General features: G+C 37.1%; 1 protein-coding gene across 9 annotated transcripts in view; it reads right to left on the bottom strand.

Annotated features, from left to right (window-relative positions):
• The window catches only part of DCDC1 (doublecortin domain containing 1), a 553,166-nt gene that overhangs the window by 239,118 nt on the left and 298,131 nt on the right, over positions 1–15,917 (bottom strand). For all 9 annotated transcript variants that reach the window (XM_089309905.1, XM_089309913.1, XM_089309931.1 and 6 more), the window contains 3 exons: positions 13,253–13,416; positions 10,142–10,267; positions 8,320–8,425 (listed from right to left, as the gene is read on the bottom strand). In XM_089309905.1, the coding sequence (XP_089166031.1) occupies positions 8,320–8,425; positions 10,142–10,267; positions 13,253–13,416 (396 nt within the window). The remainder of the gene's footprint in view (positions 1–8,319; positions 8,426–10,141; positions 10,268–13,252; positions 13,417–15,917) is intronic.

Raw genomic sequence — 15,917 nt, 5'->3', positions numbered from 1 at the left:
GGCACGAATCAACATCAATAAGTCTCCCCACAATACGGCAATGAGAAAGCTCGGATTCGGTCTGCCTGCTTAGTAAGGCGGTAAGCTCCTGTCGGCAGGCAGAGCAGAGCGTGCGCTGCAGGGCACTGAACACAGGCACGCATCAGCGCCTAAAAACCTCCTCACAACATGGCGAAGAGAGGACCCGGATTTGGTTTGCCTGATTGGTAGGGCTTGTAAGCACCTGTGGGCAACTCCAGCAAGCAGAGCAGAGTGTGTGCCACGGGGCACCGAAGACAGGCGCGTATCAATGCCAAAGAATAAAAAGAAAGGGGGAACTGTGGGGAGCAACTTGGACTAGACTAAGTTACTCAAATTAAGACTTATTCTATGCATCTGCTCTCCCACAATATGGCGCTGAAAGGGAGCAAGTAACCTCTACGCAGCTGCCTCTCGCCAATTTGACTGATGAGCTGCAGGAGCTGATCCTGCTCCTGATTGGAGGAGAGCAGCTTGCTTGGCATGTGGGTAGCAGAGTTGGGATTGGTGGAAGAGGACTATAAAGGAGGAGAGAGACAACATGCACCAGGAACATCTGAAGGAACACCTGAGCAGCCCCCGAGAGAGCCGGCCGGCGGTGTGCCGTTCCTCCGCGGAAGCGGGGAAAGTGGCAGGGGGAACCGCCCTTCCATGGAGGTGGAGGGGTCGGCAGCCAACCCGGGAAGGACCAGCAGCAAACCCAGGAAGGGCTGAGCAGACAAAAGAACAGCGCAGGGTCCTGTGTCGTTCCTCCGCAAATGGGGAGCGACATGGGAAAGCAGTAAAAGATGGCCTAAGTGCTTGGGCCCCTGCACCCATGCAGAAGACCTAGAGGAAGCTCCTGCCTCCTGGCTTCAGATTGGTTCAGCTCTGTCCATTGAGGCCAACTGGGGAGTGAACCAGTGGATGGAAGACCTTTCTCTCTCTCTCTCCCTCTCATTGTCTATAACTCTACCTCTCAAATAAATAAATAAAATCATTAAAAAATTTAAAAAACAGAAATCTGATAGTTTATGCTTTAAGCCCAATAAATGATGTTGCTTCAATAACAATTTAAGGTATTTTCTAACATTAAAAGTTCGTTCTATATCTGTTAGTACTTGATATTTATTAAATAAAAATTATTTTTTAAAAATACACAAATTAACTGGTGATTTAAAAGACAGTAAGATAGGGGTACAACAACTATATTTGATCATTATTCTACAATGAAATATAGTAATTTCTCTAGAAGAAAAAAATTTGTTATATCACTCATATGTGAAAACAAAAGGCTTAAAAACACAGCAACCTCTCCACATAAGCAGATTTGACTTAGCTCTTTGTATACTCCCCAGTTAGCCAGTTGTGCCTGCATTCTGGTGGGGCATCCCCCACAGCTTCTGAACAATAATAAACTATATTCTACTAATCCATCCGCCGCAGGACTCAGCATTTAAAGTAGCTCTCTTACTCAACCTCCTAACTCCAAGTTGCCATCACATGCAGAACTCCCCTCTGCAACTGGGCAGAAGATTGTTTTGACTGGAATTAGTCAGACAGAAGAACCGTACTGCCAACTGCTTCTTTGTACAGCACCTGCTGCCAGCGCCTAAATTCTTGTTATCTCCACAACATGGTTTAATCTTTTAACAGTTGGCTTATTGGTGAAGAGCAAAGGGGTCCTTTGTCTCTGCCTTGGGCTGGCACCCAGTACTAACACCATGCTGTTCTTCAAGAGATATTTTGCTGGACAGTTCCCAAGTGATTCTACACAGAGCAGACATATCCAGACCCACTAACTCAGCTTCATTTCGTGTTATTAAAAAAAAATCTTGCCAAGTCTGAGGTTCTAATATGCTTAAGACTCATGATTTTATTTTTTTCTAATATGCTAAGACTGGTGATTTTATTTTTTCTTTTATTTTTTATTGGTATGCATTTAAAGCACTTATTTCAGGAAATACATTGTCAACACTCTGTAATTTATACAAAAAGACATGAATTTCTCAGGAGGCACATGGCAAAAGGCCATTGTGGAATAGAGCCTGATGAAAATAACAATTTTTCAAAATCTAGTTACAGAAAAGGGAAGCAAAACCATCCCAAGGCTGGGATGCTGCTAAAACCTCCAAGCAAAATCGAGGCCTGGTCCCTGGTGCTGGAGGCAAATATTTCCTTTAAAATTTTAGTTTTGGCAAAGGCTCTGTCTTTTTTAATTTAATCTGATAGTTCAGCTTTAGCTCAAATGTTTATCAGGGTAGGGAGAGAAAAAGTGCAAAACACTGAATTCAGAACAAAATATTGCTCTGATAGTTTGCAACATAATATGCCATACACAAGATACTTCAAAACTATTTGTGGAAAATAAAAATAAAAGATAAATATATTTTGGTGCAAAAGGGTTGTAACTAATGCCTAGTTTTTTTAATAATATTTATGTTTCATGAACTTTTTGAAGACCTCTGGTATGCAAAGTTTTAAAAAAATTGTTCCAGAGAAAGCTTTTCTAATCCAATTTTCCATGAACATCTGAAGTACCCTCATAAATGTATGTGTGTACATCTGAATGCATCTCCATAAAACCATTTATGTTGAGAATATTATTTAAATAATACTTTCATATATGTCATTTGAAAAACTTCAAGTTCTGCTGTGAATTTTTAAAAAAATTCTCTGTTATCCTTTTAAATACCTATGTACACAGTTCCCTTTAAGTAGCATTACAGTTTTGCTTGTCTGAATAAACTGCTGGTATAGAAGTCACATATACATGCTGGAACAGTTAAAACTTCTTATTTACTGTTTTTGTCCAATTGATTATTAATAGTGGTGTGGTCTTCAATATTATGTAAATTCAAAGTAATAAGAGAACTGCGATGGTCTTTTTTTACATATCTACTACGGAACAGGTGACAAGACAATGAATTTTTTTCTTGACAGGAGAAGCTCATAGATCAAAACTGTCATTCTGTGCAAATTGTTAATTCATTATGTAAAAATTGTATAGTATTACCATTTTTGATAATGTACTTAAGACCAAGTGAAAGAACTTTATATACAAATTAAAGTCACAACTATAAGAAATGTTTTAAAAAACTCTTTCCTCAAGTCTTAGCTAGCTGTTCTCTTCTCAACTGTTTCCTTTCTCTAATTCAATAGCTGAACAGTTCAACCACATCTAAGGCCAAGAAATGGAAAAGTATCAAGTGAGAAAATATAAACTAAGACATAACTATGCAACCAAACAAGACAAAAGAATTAAGGTCTAAGTGTGTGTCTTCAAATAGTTTTCAATTATTGGTCTGAAAACAAGGGAGGGTCTTGGGATTTTATTTAAAGTCCTACATCCTATGTTAATGGCAATTGGTTCAAAATTCTAACTAAATTTTGGTCTTTTCCTCTGCATATAAATAATGTATAGAGAACATTATTTTTCTCAATGAATTGCTTTCCAAAGAAATAAGAAAGTAAAGAATTGTTTGCCTTTTCCCAGCCTCCTTTGTGACAGAAAGAATAATGTCAGGATAATACACTAATTCAACAGTTACAGATGCATTCTGATAGCATCCATAACAGCTGCATGTACAAGCTAATTTGTAACAAGTATGCCGTAATTCTAAAATCATAACTTGGTGTTTCTCTTGCTATTTCCATGAGGAAAGTCATTTCTAATGTCTGTGAAAAGGCTAGGATCAAAATAAATTTCCATTCCATTTGACAGACTATATGACTTGTCAAACACTCAAGTTCATTTTCCTGTTGTATTTTCCCATAACCAGGCTTTCCTCAGACGACTGTCCTCAAATATTTTTTTCTTTTATATTAACTACCAAGAAGTTTAAATTGCATCCATTTAATGGAAACATTTAATTTTATTGCCCATAAATGGAGCCCATCTAAAAATGTTGCCAATTTAAGAAACAATGGGGAGGTACTGAAAGATGTATTGGCCAAATTGTCAATCTGTACTAGGATCCAGATCTGGTTTTGAAATGGATAAAAGAGCAACAGGTTGTAATTGCCAGGGTTATATCTGTCTTCTCCATTACAAATGGGGATTATATGTTCCAAATTTTTCTCTGTAGGAAAGGTTTTACTTGTCAATAAGAGATTTAAAAGAACAGTCAGGGGTTGGGCACTGATATCTCTATCTCCAGCCAATTTTAAAACGTATGCATCAAGAATATCGGTTTTTGCCTCCCTTCCTTCAGCCCCTGTTGTAATCCTCTTAGTGTCTTCTTTACCTCAATGAGCAGCAAGATTCTACAACAAAATACCCTATAGATATCTGTCACCTCTGCCAGAATCTATCTTTAAAAGTGCTCCTTTTCAGGTTATTAAATTACTATTCCCAAAGCACTGACCATATCTCTGTAAATAATGCGAGAGATTTTTCTGAAAGGACTTTAAAGGTTTCACAGCTAAAGGGAGAGCCACATTTCTTAAAAGCTTCTCTTTACTAGACAATTTATCAAGTTTTTTGCTTTCTCAGAATGCTATTTTGAACAGACTAAAAAGTTATTCAATTTCTTCCAAAAATACAATAATGTACAAATATTTATTTAACATGAATGTTTGCTCACTTTCACTAAATAGTTAGAACCAATTCAAATGATAAAATAGCAGTAGAAAACAAAGTAACCATGTAAAGTCCTAGTCTGACACAAAAGCAAAGAGCAAAATCCCACCTTGGGGTTCCTTGCCTCTGATATCTCTTTCATGAACATTTTTCTCAGGTTTGAGCTGGTTTGTTTAATGAGTTATTAAACTAGTGAATTCAATTCACTTTAGCTAATTCTGGGCATACAGACAGGGCAGCAAAGACAAGGATGAACAGGAGATCCTTTGCCCTTGAGGAATTTTCAGCCTAGCAGAGAGGGTAAGATGAAACCTTCCTGAGTTATTTCCCTAACACAAAGATCAGGTCAGATCTTGCCTCTGCTCCTGTATTTCCACTGGTTCCCTGTTTTCTACAAAGCAAAAACTAGAATCCCTAATACTGAATGAAGACCCATTACATCTGGTTCCAACATTCCCACAGTGGAATCTACCATTCTCCCTTATATACCCCAGTGTAACTTCAAATGTGCTCAAACTTGTAGTCTGGTTGGCTTTGAACTATGCAAAAAATTTTGTATGAGGACCAGTCCAGCTTTCTGCTATGGCCCGGGAGTGCAGTGGAGGATGGCCCAAGTGCTTGGGCCCTGCACCTGCATGGGAGACCAGGAGAAGTACCTGGCTCCTGGCTTAGGATCAGCGCGATGCGCTGGCCGCAGCGCGCCGGCCGCGGTGGCCATTGGAGGGTGAACCAACGGCAAAAAGGAAGACCTTTCTCTCTGTCTCTCTCTCTCTCTCACTGTCCACTCTGCCTGTCAAAAAAAAAATTTTTTTTGTATGAGGAACAGTATCTAGCTCAATGTCATTGTAAATGGTGCAGAAGGGATGCTATGGGGGATTTGCAAGGTCAGAAGTATGATATCTGATTTGGGGATGGAATAAGGTAAAGATAGACTTCAATTATCAGTTAAAAGTCAGATAGGACAAGCATGATGGGCAGGATTTCAATAGCATTTTGTCGCTCCCCCTCTTCGTGGAGGAACGACACAGGACCCTGCGCTGTTCTTTTGTCTGCTCGGCCCTCCCCGGGTTTGCTGCTGGTTCTTCCCAGGTTGGCTACTATCCCCTCCACCTCCGTGGAAGGGCAGTTCCCCCTGGCCGCATTCCCCACTTCCGCAGGGGAGCGGCACACCGCCGGCCGGCTCTCTCGGGGGCTGCACGGGTGTTCCTTCAGCTAGATGTTCCCCATAGATGTTCCCGGTGCATGCCGTCTCTCTCCTCCTTTATAGTCCTCCTCCGCCAATCCCAACTCGGCTGCCCACATGCCGAGTACGCTGCTCTCCTCCAATCAGGAGCAAGTCCTACAGTTAATTGGTTGAACTGGAGGCAGCTGTGCGGAAGCTGTTTACTTCTCTCCCAGCGCCATATTGTGGGAGAGCAGATGCATAGAATAAGTCTTAATTCCAGCAACAGTCTAGTCCGAGCTGCTCCCCACAGCATTTATTGAATACCAACTGTATTCCAGGCTCCATGCTAGGATATGGCACAAGGGTGACAGAGAAGATCAGGGGATGGGAGAAAGAGAGAGAGAGAGAGAGAGAGAGAGAGAGAGAGAGAGAGAGAGAGGTTAAATTCTAGGCAGAGTGATAGACATGGGCATAATAACAGAAAGAGCATGGAGAGCTTTCAGTGAAAAACAAATGAACAATTTGGCTTGGCTATAACACAAAGAACATATTAGAGAACAGTCAGCCTTGAAATACAGGTTATGGCTAAATTTTAAAAAAACTATTCATCAAAAATGTATTGCGCACTTACCCTACATTCAAGACTTTGTGCTAGCACTTAGGAATACAAAGATGAGTAAGACATAATGTCCGTGCCCTAAGTATTCTCAATTTACCTGAGGAGAAAGGCATAGAAGCAAATGCCTTTACCATAACATAAACTCCAAGAATAGTTTGCAAAGGACAAAAAAGAGATCTGAGAACACAAAATAGGACCTGAGAAGGCTTTATGGAAAAAGCAGAGGTAAAGACTTAAGAGGCAAGGAACAGTAATTTCTGAGGGTATATCTCAGGCAAAGAACATCACAAGCCACATGTCAAGTTTACCAAAATGAAAAATAAGTTATGGTACATAGTTTGTTAGCTCTGACTATAGTGTAGGGTACAGAGAAAATTGAGAAGAGGAGAATAAAGGAAAGATAAGTGAGACTAGGCATAGACTTGGAGGAGAATCGTGAAGACCAATTCCACTAAGCTATGAATTTGTAACTTTTGTAGGTAACATCAGGCATATGAGTTGTTTGAGCAGTAAAATAATGCTACAGTAAAAACAAGGAATGCCAAGAGGATCAGGCCTAGAGCAAATAAATCTTAATGTCACATGAGTATGGAATATAAAATTTATTAATTACTATGCCATTCTCCTTTTATTTTATACATTTACTCAAAAACATGGTAAGAAATACTTGATTCTGTTTTTATAATTATAGTATTTAGATTCATAGGATTTTTTTTTTATTTGACAGAGTTAGACATTGAGAGAGAGAGAGAGAGAGAGAGAAAGAGAGAAAGGTCTTCCTTCCGTTGGTTCACCCCTCAAATGGCCGCCATGGCCGGAACTACACCGATCCGAAGCCAGGAGCCAGGTGCTTCTTCCTGGTCTCCCATGCGGGTGCAGGGCCCAAACACTGGGGCCATCCTCCACTGCCTTCCTGGGCCACAGCAGAGAGCTGGACTGGAAGAGGAGCAACCGGGACTAGAACCTGGCACCCATATGGGATGCAGGCGCTGCGGGCGGAGGACCAACCAAGTGAGCCACAGCGCCAGCCCCAATTCATATGATTCTTAAAAACAAGTATTTTCAGTTTAAAGTTTGATATAATAGAAAGATTGAAGATGCAGCATGGAGAAATTCGAAAAGAGCACTTTGGGACCAGATGTCTTTTTTTTTTTTTTTCAAAATTTTTTTAAGGAAAACAAATTTCATAAGTACAACTTTAGGAATATAGTTATTCTTCCTACCATACCTGCCCTCCCACCCACACTCCCACCCTTCCTCCTTCTCCCTCTCCCCTTGCCAGACCCATTCTCCATTCTTTTGCATTCTATGTTGGAAATAATGGACCCAGATCAGTTGACAGGAAGTCCTACTTTACCTGAGTACCTCTATCAAGTAGGTGTCCTTGGTTTTGATTTTATGTATTCAAAAATTAAAACATAAGCAGGAGAAATGACAGCAACCTTACAAAGAGTTTGCCAGCTAAGAAAAACAAAAGACTTATTCCTTCTTTGGAGACATGTTTAAAATGTCTTTTATGGTTTAGTTGCAGAAGAAAGAAAAATTTTCTGTACCATAAGAATAACTAGACCTTCTGGACTGGATTGTCACAAGCAGAATTTTCCAAAGAATTCATGTCCCTTTAATACATCAACCTATATAGCAAATAGTACATATCCTAAAGTACAGAGATAACAGCCATCTTTATGACTTTATAAACAGCACTATCTTACTAATATGGTGGTAGAAAGAAAACTTGTCAAACAACAGGACTTAAATGACACAATTTAGAGAGATTTTTTTTTCAAGTAGCAGTACTATGTACTGTTTCAGTTTTGGCTTAATTATCAGAAAGAATAATATTTGCATCAGCATTTATAAAAATAATTTATAGTTGAAAAAACCTTAAAAATGCATAAATGCACTCTATCCAATACATAAAATGCACTTTGTTAAGTACAACAAATAAAATCTTACCTTGTTCTGTAGGAAATGGTTGTCCAAATCCACCCTTTCAAAGTGATCAGGTATCTGTTGACTGGTACAGTTGAAATTAATTGGAAAGCCTTCACAAACTTCCCAACTAGGAAAAATGGATCATTAAATTATTTTTGTCAGAATAAAATACTTAGTTATAATGCTCTTTACTAGTGTAATCATTTATGCCTCTATACTCTTCTAATGGGGAAAAAACAGTGTGTAGTTCATAATCTTTTTTAAATAGAAATCTGTAAAGTGCCTTGCTATCTACAATTGGGAAAAGAAGGCTATAAAATGTTACCTTGCAATAATTTATGATATTAGGAGATTCTGCAACAAATTAATTAACGAAAAAGGATTCAAGAAATGGTGTTTTATCTTTTGGAATCACTGATAGTGGAGATCATCCACATTTTTAAGCTTATATTGTAAATAGATGAGACTACAAATAATAAAGGATATTTTTATACTTATAATTTGTGCTAAGTATGCCAGTTTGATATTTTAGGAGTTATCACAGTCAAGTGAGTACATGGAAAAATCACACACTAGAGAGGTTGAGTTTTGTTCTTAGTTCAGCCAAATCACTTATCTTAAGTGAGCTAAACTTTATTCTAAAATCAAAATTACTTCGCTCAACACTGATGTATTATGACAAATCATGTGGCATGGTACTCAGTAGAAACCAGTCCTGAGGTGTGTAATAGCAATGTTTATCAATGCTTTGAGAAATATAAATAAAAATATAATTACTAAAATTTCAAATGATCCACTTTAGAATATAGAAAGAAAATTCAAATGGAGTGCAAAAAGTCTGCAAATTATGTAACAAAATTATTTACATTCAACAGGGGCAGCTTCCTATTGTAATACTTAGGGACCTATATCTAATTTGAGCAATTTAAATAAAGCAGTATCCATTGAACATTGAGAAGCAAAATTAAGGAGGACTACAAGAATTAAAAGTATATATATAAACTCCTGGCGAAACATTGAAAGGAAAGGGCACAGGCAGATTTAACAGCTTGTGGAAGTATCATTACATACAAAATAAATCTTTTTAAAAATGAAAAATGCCTATAAAAAGAGCTATAATGAAATTTCTCTCCATAAAGAGAAGAAGAAGCAACAGATTCCAAACTTGTTTTGAAAATACAAGCAGTCATTAGGGGTTCAACCTGTTGTTTATCCCAAAGGAAACCCCCTGGGTTTGTCTTTCTATACATATTTAGCATAGGATGTCATTAGCTGGACTGAGTGGACCTCATTACACTGTTGTAATGGTTCTCTGGATATGGGCTCTACTTCGGCCTTCTCATCTGTACAGTAAGGAGAGCTATAATGCTTTCAATGATAAAGTGTTAGGACCTCACAGACAGATCAGCTAATCAAACATAGCTTCAGTATCGTGCCACACTGTCCAACAGGGAGTGGCTAGCTACCTGTTCCTACTAAAATCAAAATTAATTTAATTTAAACAAAACTAAAAGTGTAGCTCCTCAGTTATTCATTTCAACTATTCAGCAGTTACACTGTGTTTCCATCATCACAGGAAGTTCTATGGGACTGTGACAGATAACGGATGAGCACTTGAGTGCTGCTTAGTGTCCCACGTGATTTTCCTTAAGCTAAGGAAAGTTAGTAAGTTTTTCAGAAACCACAAGCACTACTTCATTATACCAGAAAACAAATCAATAAAATAAATAATTGCTTATCTAAGACAATTAAAAGAACATTTTCTTAGTGTTTCAACCCTGTCATCTGGGAAATCTGAAATGAGGCGATTCAGATTACTTCAGCCAAACACATGCTCATTTACTTGTCATATCCAGGTAGTAGAACAGTAGTATGATCCGAAAAGATCTTATAGGCAACTGTGACGCCACCTCTGACAAATGCAGTCACTCGGTCAAAGGTCAAACCTAACACAGGGTTCAGTGGAGATCTGAAAAAAATGGGGAAAACTTAAAAACTGTTTTCAAAATTATACATACATTGAAATTTCTGCACAAATAAATAGTAAAACATACAATATCAGTGTCTAATAAAGTCTAGAAATAAGTGAATATCTTATCATATAGCATTATTATTAGTATCCTGTACGGATTCTTAAAATGCACATTTTGGTTTATTTTGCTGATTTATAATGTAACCAATAGCTGCAACACATGCAATTTTAAAAAATAATTACAACAATAAAAGCAAAGCATTGGTTGATAAAAATAATCATCATTCATATATATTTATTTTTCATGAATAACTGAAATGCAATACATTCACAGTGATCTTTGGAAATAATAGTTCAAATGAGTCTTTAACATTTGGTTATAGCCAAATATTTTTATGTATCCTCATCCAGTGTTATGCTGATTTTATATTCGTGTTATGTGTTTTTAGGCTACTGTTGTTTGTGAACTGGGAATTAAAGTCAAATTGAAAACATCCAAAATAAATAGAATGGTTACTATGAGCCAATTTTCTCTAAATTGACAACAGAGAGTTGCTATTTAACTCTAGAATTAAAGAACTCAATTACATCACCTGTGTAGTCTTGTCATCAAAAATATTTAAAGTGAATCTAATCGTGAGAAAACACTTGGACAAATCCAAGATGTGGTACATTCTGCAAGAAAAGCGTCTGACCAGTGGGAGGAAAAAGTCAATGTCATGAAAAAAAAAAAAAAAAAAAAAAAAACAACCAAAAGTAGAGGGAATATTTTAGATTAAAAAGAACAACAGAAAATGACCTCATGCAATACAGGGAACTTACTTAGATACTAGATTACTTAGACACTAGATTAAAGCATCTGTGGTATTTAATATAGGTTATGTGTTAGATGACATATTGTTGGCTGTGTAAGATATTACAATGTGGTTATATAGAAGAACATTTTGTTCTTCAGTTATATGAGGCCCATCTTGGAGAGAAATTTTAAGGGAGAGATAAGAGCAGTAAAACCAATGTGGCAACTCTAAATTGCTGAATCTAAGTAAAGGATATGTAGATGTTCAATGCTGTCTATTTTAAACTTTTCTGTACATTTAAAATTTTTCAAAATAAAAAGTTTAGAGAAAAATTAAAAAGACTCAAAATAGAGGCAAATATTCACAAAAATCTTCTTTGCAAACAATTTGCCTGACCTCCACATATCAACAAATTTAGACATGTTTGAATTACTTCCTGAAAATGAATACTTGGTACATGTTGTAATTCTGTCAATGTATTTTAACCTAGATGGCAATGACTTTTTAGACACATAAACATTAAAAGTTCCAATAGCAGCAAATGCTGCAATGGTTCTAAGTAGTTTATTTTGGATTCAAAACAAAAAAAGTACATTATCCAGTTCAAATAAAAATGAAACAGAAATAAATCTGTGTAATTATAAATTTCAAACTTCTCCATCTACATTCTTCAGATGATTTTAGAATATTTCAGATTACTGGCATTTAACTAGTTATTCTGCAAACGTGATCCAATTAGGCACGAACAAGTAGTTTTTCTTAACAAAATACTGTATTAGAGCACACACCATTATAAAAATAAAAAAGTAGTCATTATTTTCACTTTAAAAATGATATTAGGAGGAAATAATAATGATATACATTTTATTAAAGTCCCTCCATATAATTGGAGAGGTTTGCTAAATATCCAAGAGTTCTTTTCACCTAAAAATTCTTTGCTGTTTTTATCATTGTAAAAACAATCTTATTCATAATGCAACTAAGTTATATTTTGAAATTTGCCTGTGGAAAAAATTACTATTCCTAATGGCTGAGTTTAATTCTATAAATTACACAGCATAATACATCATTTATATTTTAATTTTACTCTACTGGGATGGATGAAATAAAAATTTTTTAAATGCCACCACAACTTACTCTACCAACTTCTTTTAACACCTTCATGGATTTCTAACCAGATTTGTCTCAATATTTGAAATATTGACTATTTAAATATATAGCAAATCCAACCAGCCCCTTATTTTTACTAAGGTTTAAGTATATTCATGTGTTTTACATTATAATTAACATATGATCAATTATACTCTGTATGCAAAATTACTTTCCCTATTCTGTTCTACAGCTAAATAATGAGCAAGGAAAATTAAAAATAGGCAGGAAAGTGTGTGTAAGTTTCCTGTAAAGCAGTCTCGGAGTTCATCTCAATGTGTCCTGTCAAAATATGCATAAATTTCCAAGATATTCAGCACAACAGCCCAGCTCATGAGTGTCTGTAGGCTGCAGCCTTTTCTTTCTTCAGAAACGCAGATAATTTTATGCAGGAATTTACCAATCTACAAAAATTTACACAATGCTCAGCAATAACCAGTAATTATTATGGGATAATGTAAGGCACTTTTGAGGAATATAACTTTGATAGGAGAGGGCTTACAAGCTTTACCAATTTATCTTTAGCTGTCCTGTCATTGGTGCTTAAAAGGTTAAGACTTTATTTGTGAAAACATAGAGAGATAGTGGGGAATCATGTTGTCTACAGCTTCATAAATCTTGCTTAAGATCCTTTTCAATTACCATCCATTTCTCCTTTAAAAAGGGACAAAAAAATAGAGGAGTGGAAGCAGGTCAGGGCAGTGTGCGACAGTGACAGTGTGATGGGCTTGGGCCCCCCGTGGCGTTTCCATCTGCTATCATTAAGGTGACTACTCAGACATGAACAAATCCCTCTTGCTGTGCTGACAGGCAGACTTCAAGAACTATGACAAGGCATTAAGACAGAAAGTCAGAGAGAGAGAGAGAGAGAATATTCCACAAACAAAACAATACTGTCTTGCAAAAATGTCCCCTGAAATTTTATTGGATTTCAAAATGTTTAAAAAATCATAAAAGATGCTACTTGGCATCTCAACTTTCCTTTTAAATTCGCCCTGGAAAGACTGAAGACAGAGAAGAAACACCTCATTCCTACCTGTATGTTTTACCATAAGAGACCCAAATTTTTTGCTCATTCTTCAGCAAAAGCGGATTCTTAATTTCTTGACCATGCTCGTCAAAAAGCCGAGTTGAAGAAAAATGGAGGCCTGGTGGGCTGATGGAAGAACCTCGAAGTCTTTGATGAATCTTGAGAAGTAACTGGTGGGGGTGGGGAGGGAGAATGAAGAAGGAGAGATAACCTAAAATGTGAACATCTGTAATAAAGTGTCTCTACTCTGAAACAAATGAAGTCCAAACAAATGATAATTAAATTCACATAGAATGTTAAAAGAAGTGTGAAATGACAGCAATGTTTAGCTCAGTGTAAAGTAACAAAATGAGCATGGGCTTTTAACCAGCAGGGGGTGCCACAGGCTTGTGATTGAGCTCTGACCCTTTGGCACAGGGACTGAAAGCAGATGTGACAGTCTCACAGAAAGAGCATTTAGCTTCTGCACACGGTAACACTCCTCTTTGATAAGGGTTATGCTTTTCTCGTCTGAGCTACACATTTTGTTAGGGGCTTCCCCACCAGGTTCAAGTTTTACATTAGGCAATCTCTCTGTTTCCCAACTAACCTCCGGTAACTAACAGTAGAACAGTTCACCACTTACAAGACTGCAAAAATAAATATGACTTTCAGCCCAAGTTGCTTCACTTAGAAGTACTCTTCCTGGATGCATTTTAATTATAAAACCCCACAAAAGCTTGTGAGCATCTCCAGTAATGGATGTTTTTAAGTTGCGAATAAGACATCACTGAAGTGTGAAAAATGAAATGCTCTAATTTAATGTTTTAAATAATAACATTGTTGGTTTTTGCTTCTATCCTACATGGAGATTCTGTAAATTATCAAGATAGTTATTTTTAAAAAAGATTTATTTATTTATTTGAAAATCAGAGTGACAGAGAAAGCAAAGAGAGAGAGAGAGAGTCTTCTGCTGGTCCACTACCAGATAGCTCCAACAGCCAGACTAGGGCAGGTCAAAGCCAGGAGCTTCCTCCAGGTCTCCCACAAGGGTAGCAGGGGCCCAACATTGGGCCATCTTCCACTGCTTTTTGCTCTCATGCTATTAGCAGGGAGCTGAATCAGAAGTGGAGCAGCTGGGACACAAACTGGTGCCTATATGGGATGCAGGCATCTCAAGCGATTTTACCTGCTATGCCACAATGCCTGCCCCAAGATATTTCTAATTTAAGGTATATTTCAAATGTAAAGTACATCTAACTGAATGGTGGCATACATAATATTTTAAAAGACATTTTTTTCTTTCTCATCCATCACCTCTGTTTCAGTGTTCCAGCCTCTACTCTTTCCTAATCTGCACCCCTTACGATCCAGCACTCTGTTCTTCACCTTCGGTCACAAGTTTCATTTTCTTTTCTCCCTTGTCAGCTCTTGAGTCTCACAATTTCTTGTTATTCTGTAATCCCTGCAGGGGTGTGGATATGGCTGTTGTCTTTTATTGCCTAGCTGTTGTTCAGAGGTCCCTTTTATTAAAACAAAAAGAGTATCTTTATATTAATCCCCATTGAAGGGATATTTCAAAATGCTAAATGTCAAGATTCAAGGAAAGAAAGGAAACTTCCATACATCTCAGGCATATTACTGATGGTCTATAAACTTCTGACTAAGTCAAGCAACTGTATTTATAGTATACCTAAAGAAATAGTTTTTGAACTAATTAGAGGTAAAATTAGTACTTCCAACTTAAGTGCTTTCATCATCTCATTAGTAGCCAGATTTTTAGTCTTGACGCTCAGCAAGGCTAAAGATGATGGCATTTTTCTTTTTTCATTTCTCTTAATTTAATACTTCCTATTCAACATGGCCACATCCTTTGAATTAAGAATGATTATCCATATCTTCTTTAGAGCTCTAATACATGATGGTTTAGAATAGTATTTAAAATACTATTAAAATAACAATAATATAGGATATTACTGTATAAAAATACAATCATCCATATTTGTGGATCCCCCCACTAGAAAGACAAACATACTTTTAAAATCTACAGATTGTATTTCCAAAGCTCCACATTTTATTTCTGCGTGGTCTCAGCCCTTGAACTTACTTCTGTTGCTTCGTTACTATTTCTGAAAACATGTAATGCTGATCATTTTAAATCATAGGGATTTTGCTTCACAGGCATCACCTTTTTGTGAAAGTGAAAGATACAAAAGATTTAAGGCTTGATCCAGGAAAGAAATGTGTGCACAAAGGATAGGGTGCGTGCTTGACACAGGATGTGAGCACCTGACCACTTAACCAAATCTGCTTTCACAGGAGTTGCATTGCAACCTCTATTTTCTCAACCTGGTGACAAGAGTGCACATTAGGTGTTCAAAGATGAGCATTCCACAGCCTACAGGAGGTAAGGACCTCCGTGCCTTTCATCTTTAGGCCATTGGTTAGGGCTGGGTTGTGGCAACCAAAAATTGTGATAATCTTCACCCGTTTATCTTTAAAGCTATCATCACCAGGCCTTTAGAGGATAAGAATTTGTCCAGGGACCTGATGAGTGTGAAATACCTTAGGCTAGTGATTGAGACAAGTGACCACACAAGGGAAAAGTCATGCTTCGGTGTCACAAGGGATCTCTCAAAGTGCTTTTACAATGCCCCTACTTCAAATATTTTTCCCCAGAATTACTTGCATA

This window comes from Oryctolagus cuniculus, chromosome 1 (genome assembly GCF_051225735.1).
Source record: "Oryctolagus cuniculus isolate XC-2025 breed Fujian yellow rabbit chromosome 1, ASM5122573v1, whole genome shotgun sequence".
NCBI classification, from domain to species: domain Eukaryota; kingdom Metazoa; phylum Chordata; class Mammalia; order Lagomorpha; family Leporidae; genus Oryctolagus; species Oryctolagus cuniculus.
The sequence above is the reverse complement of the archived record's forward strand: the minus strand, read 5'-3'. Positions and strand labels throughout refer to the sequence as shown.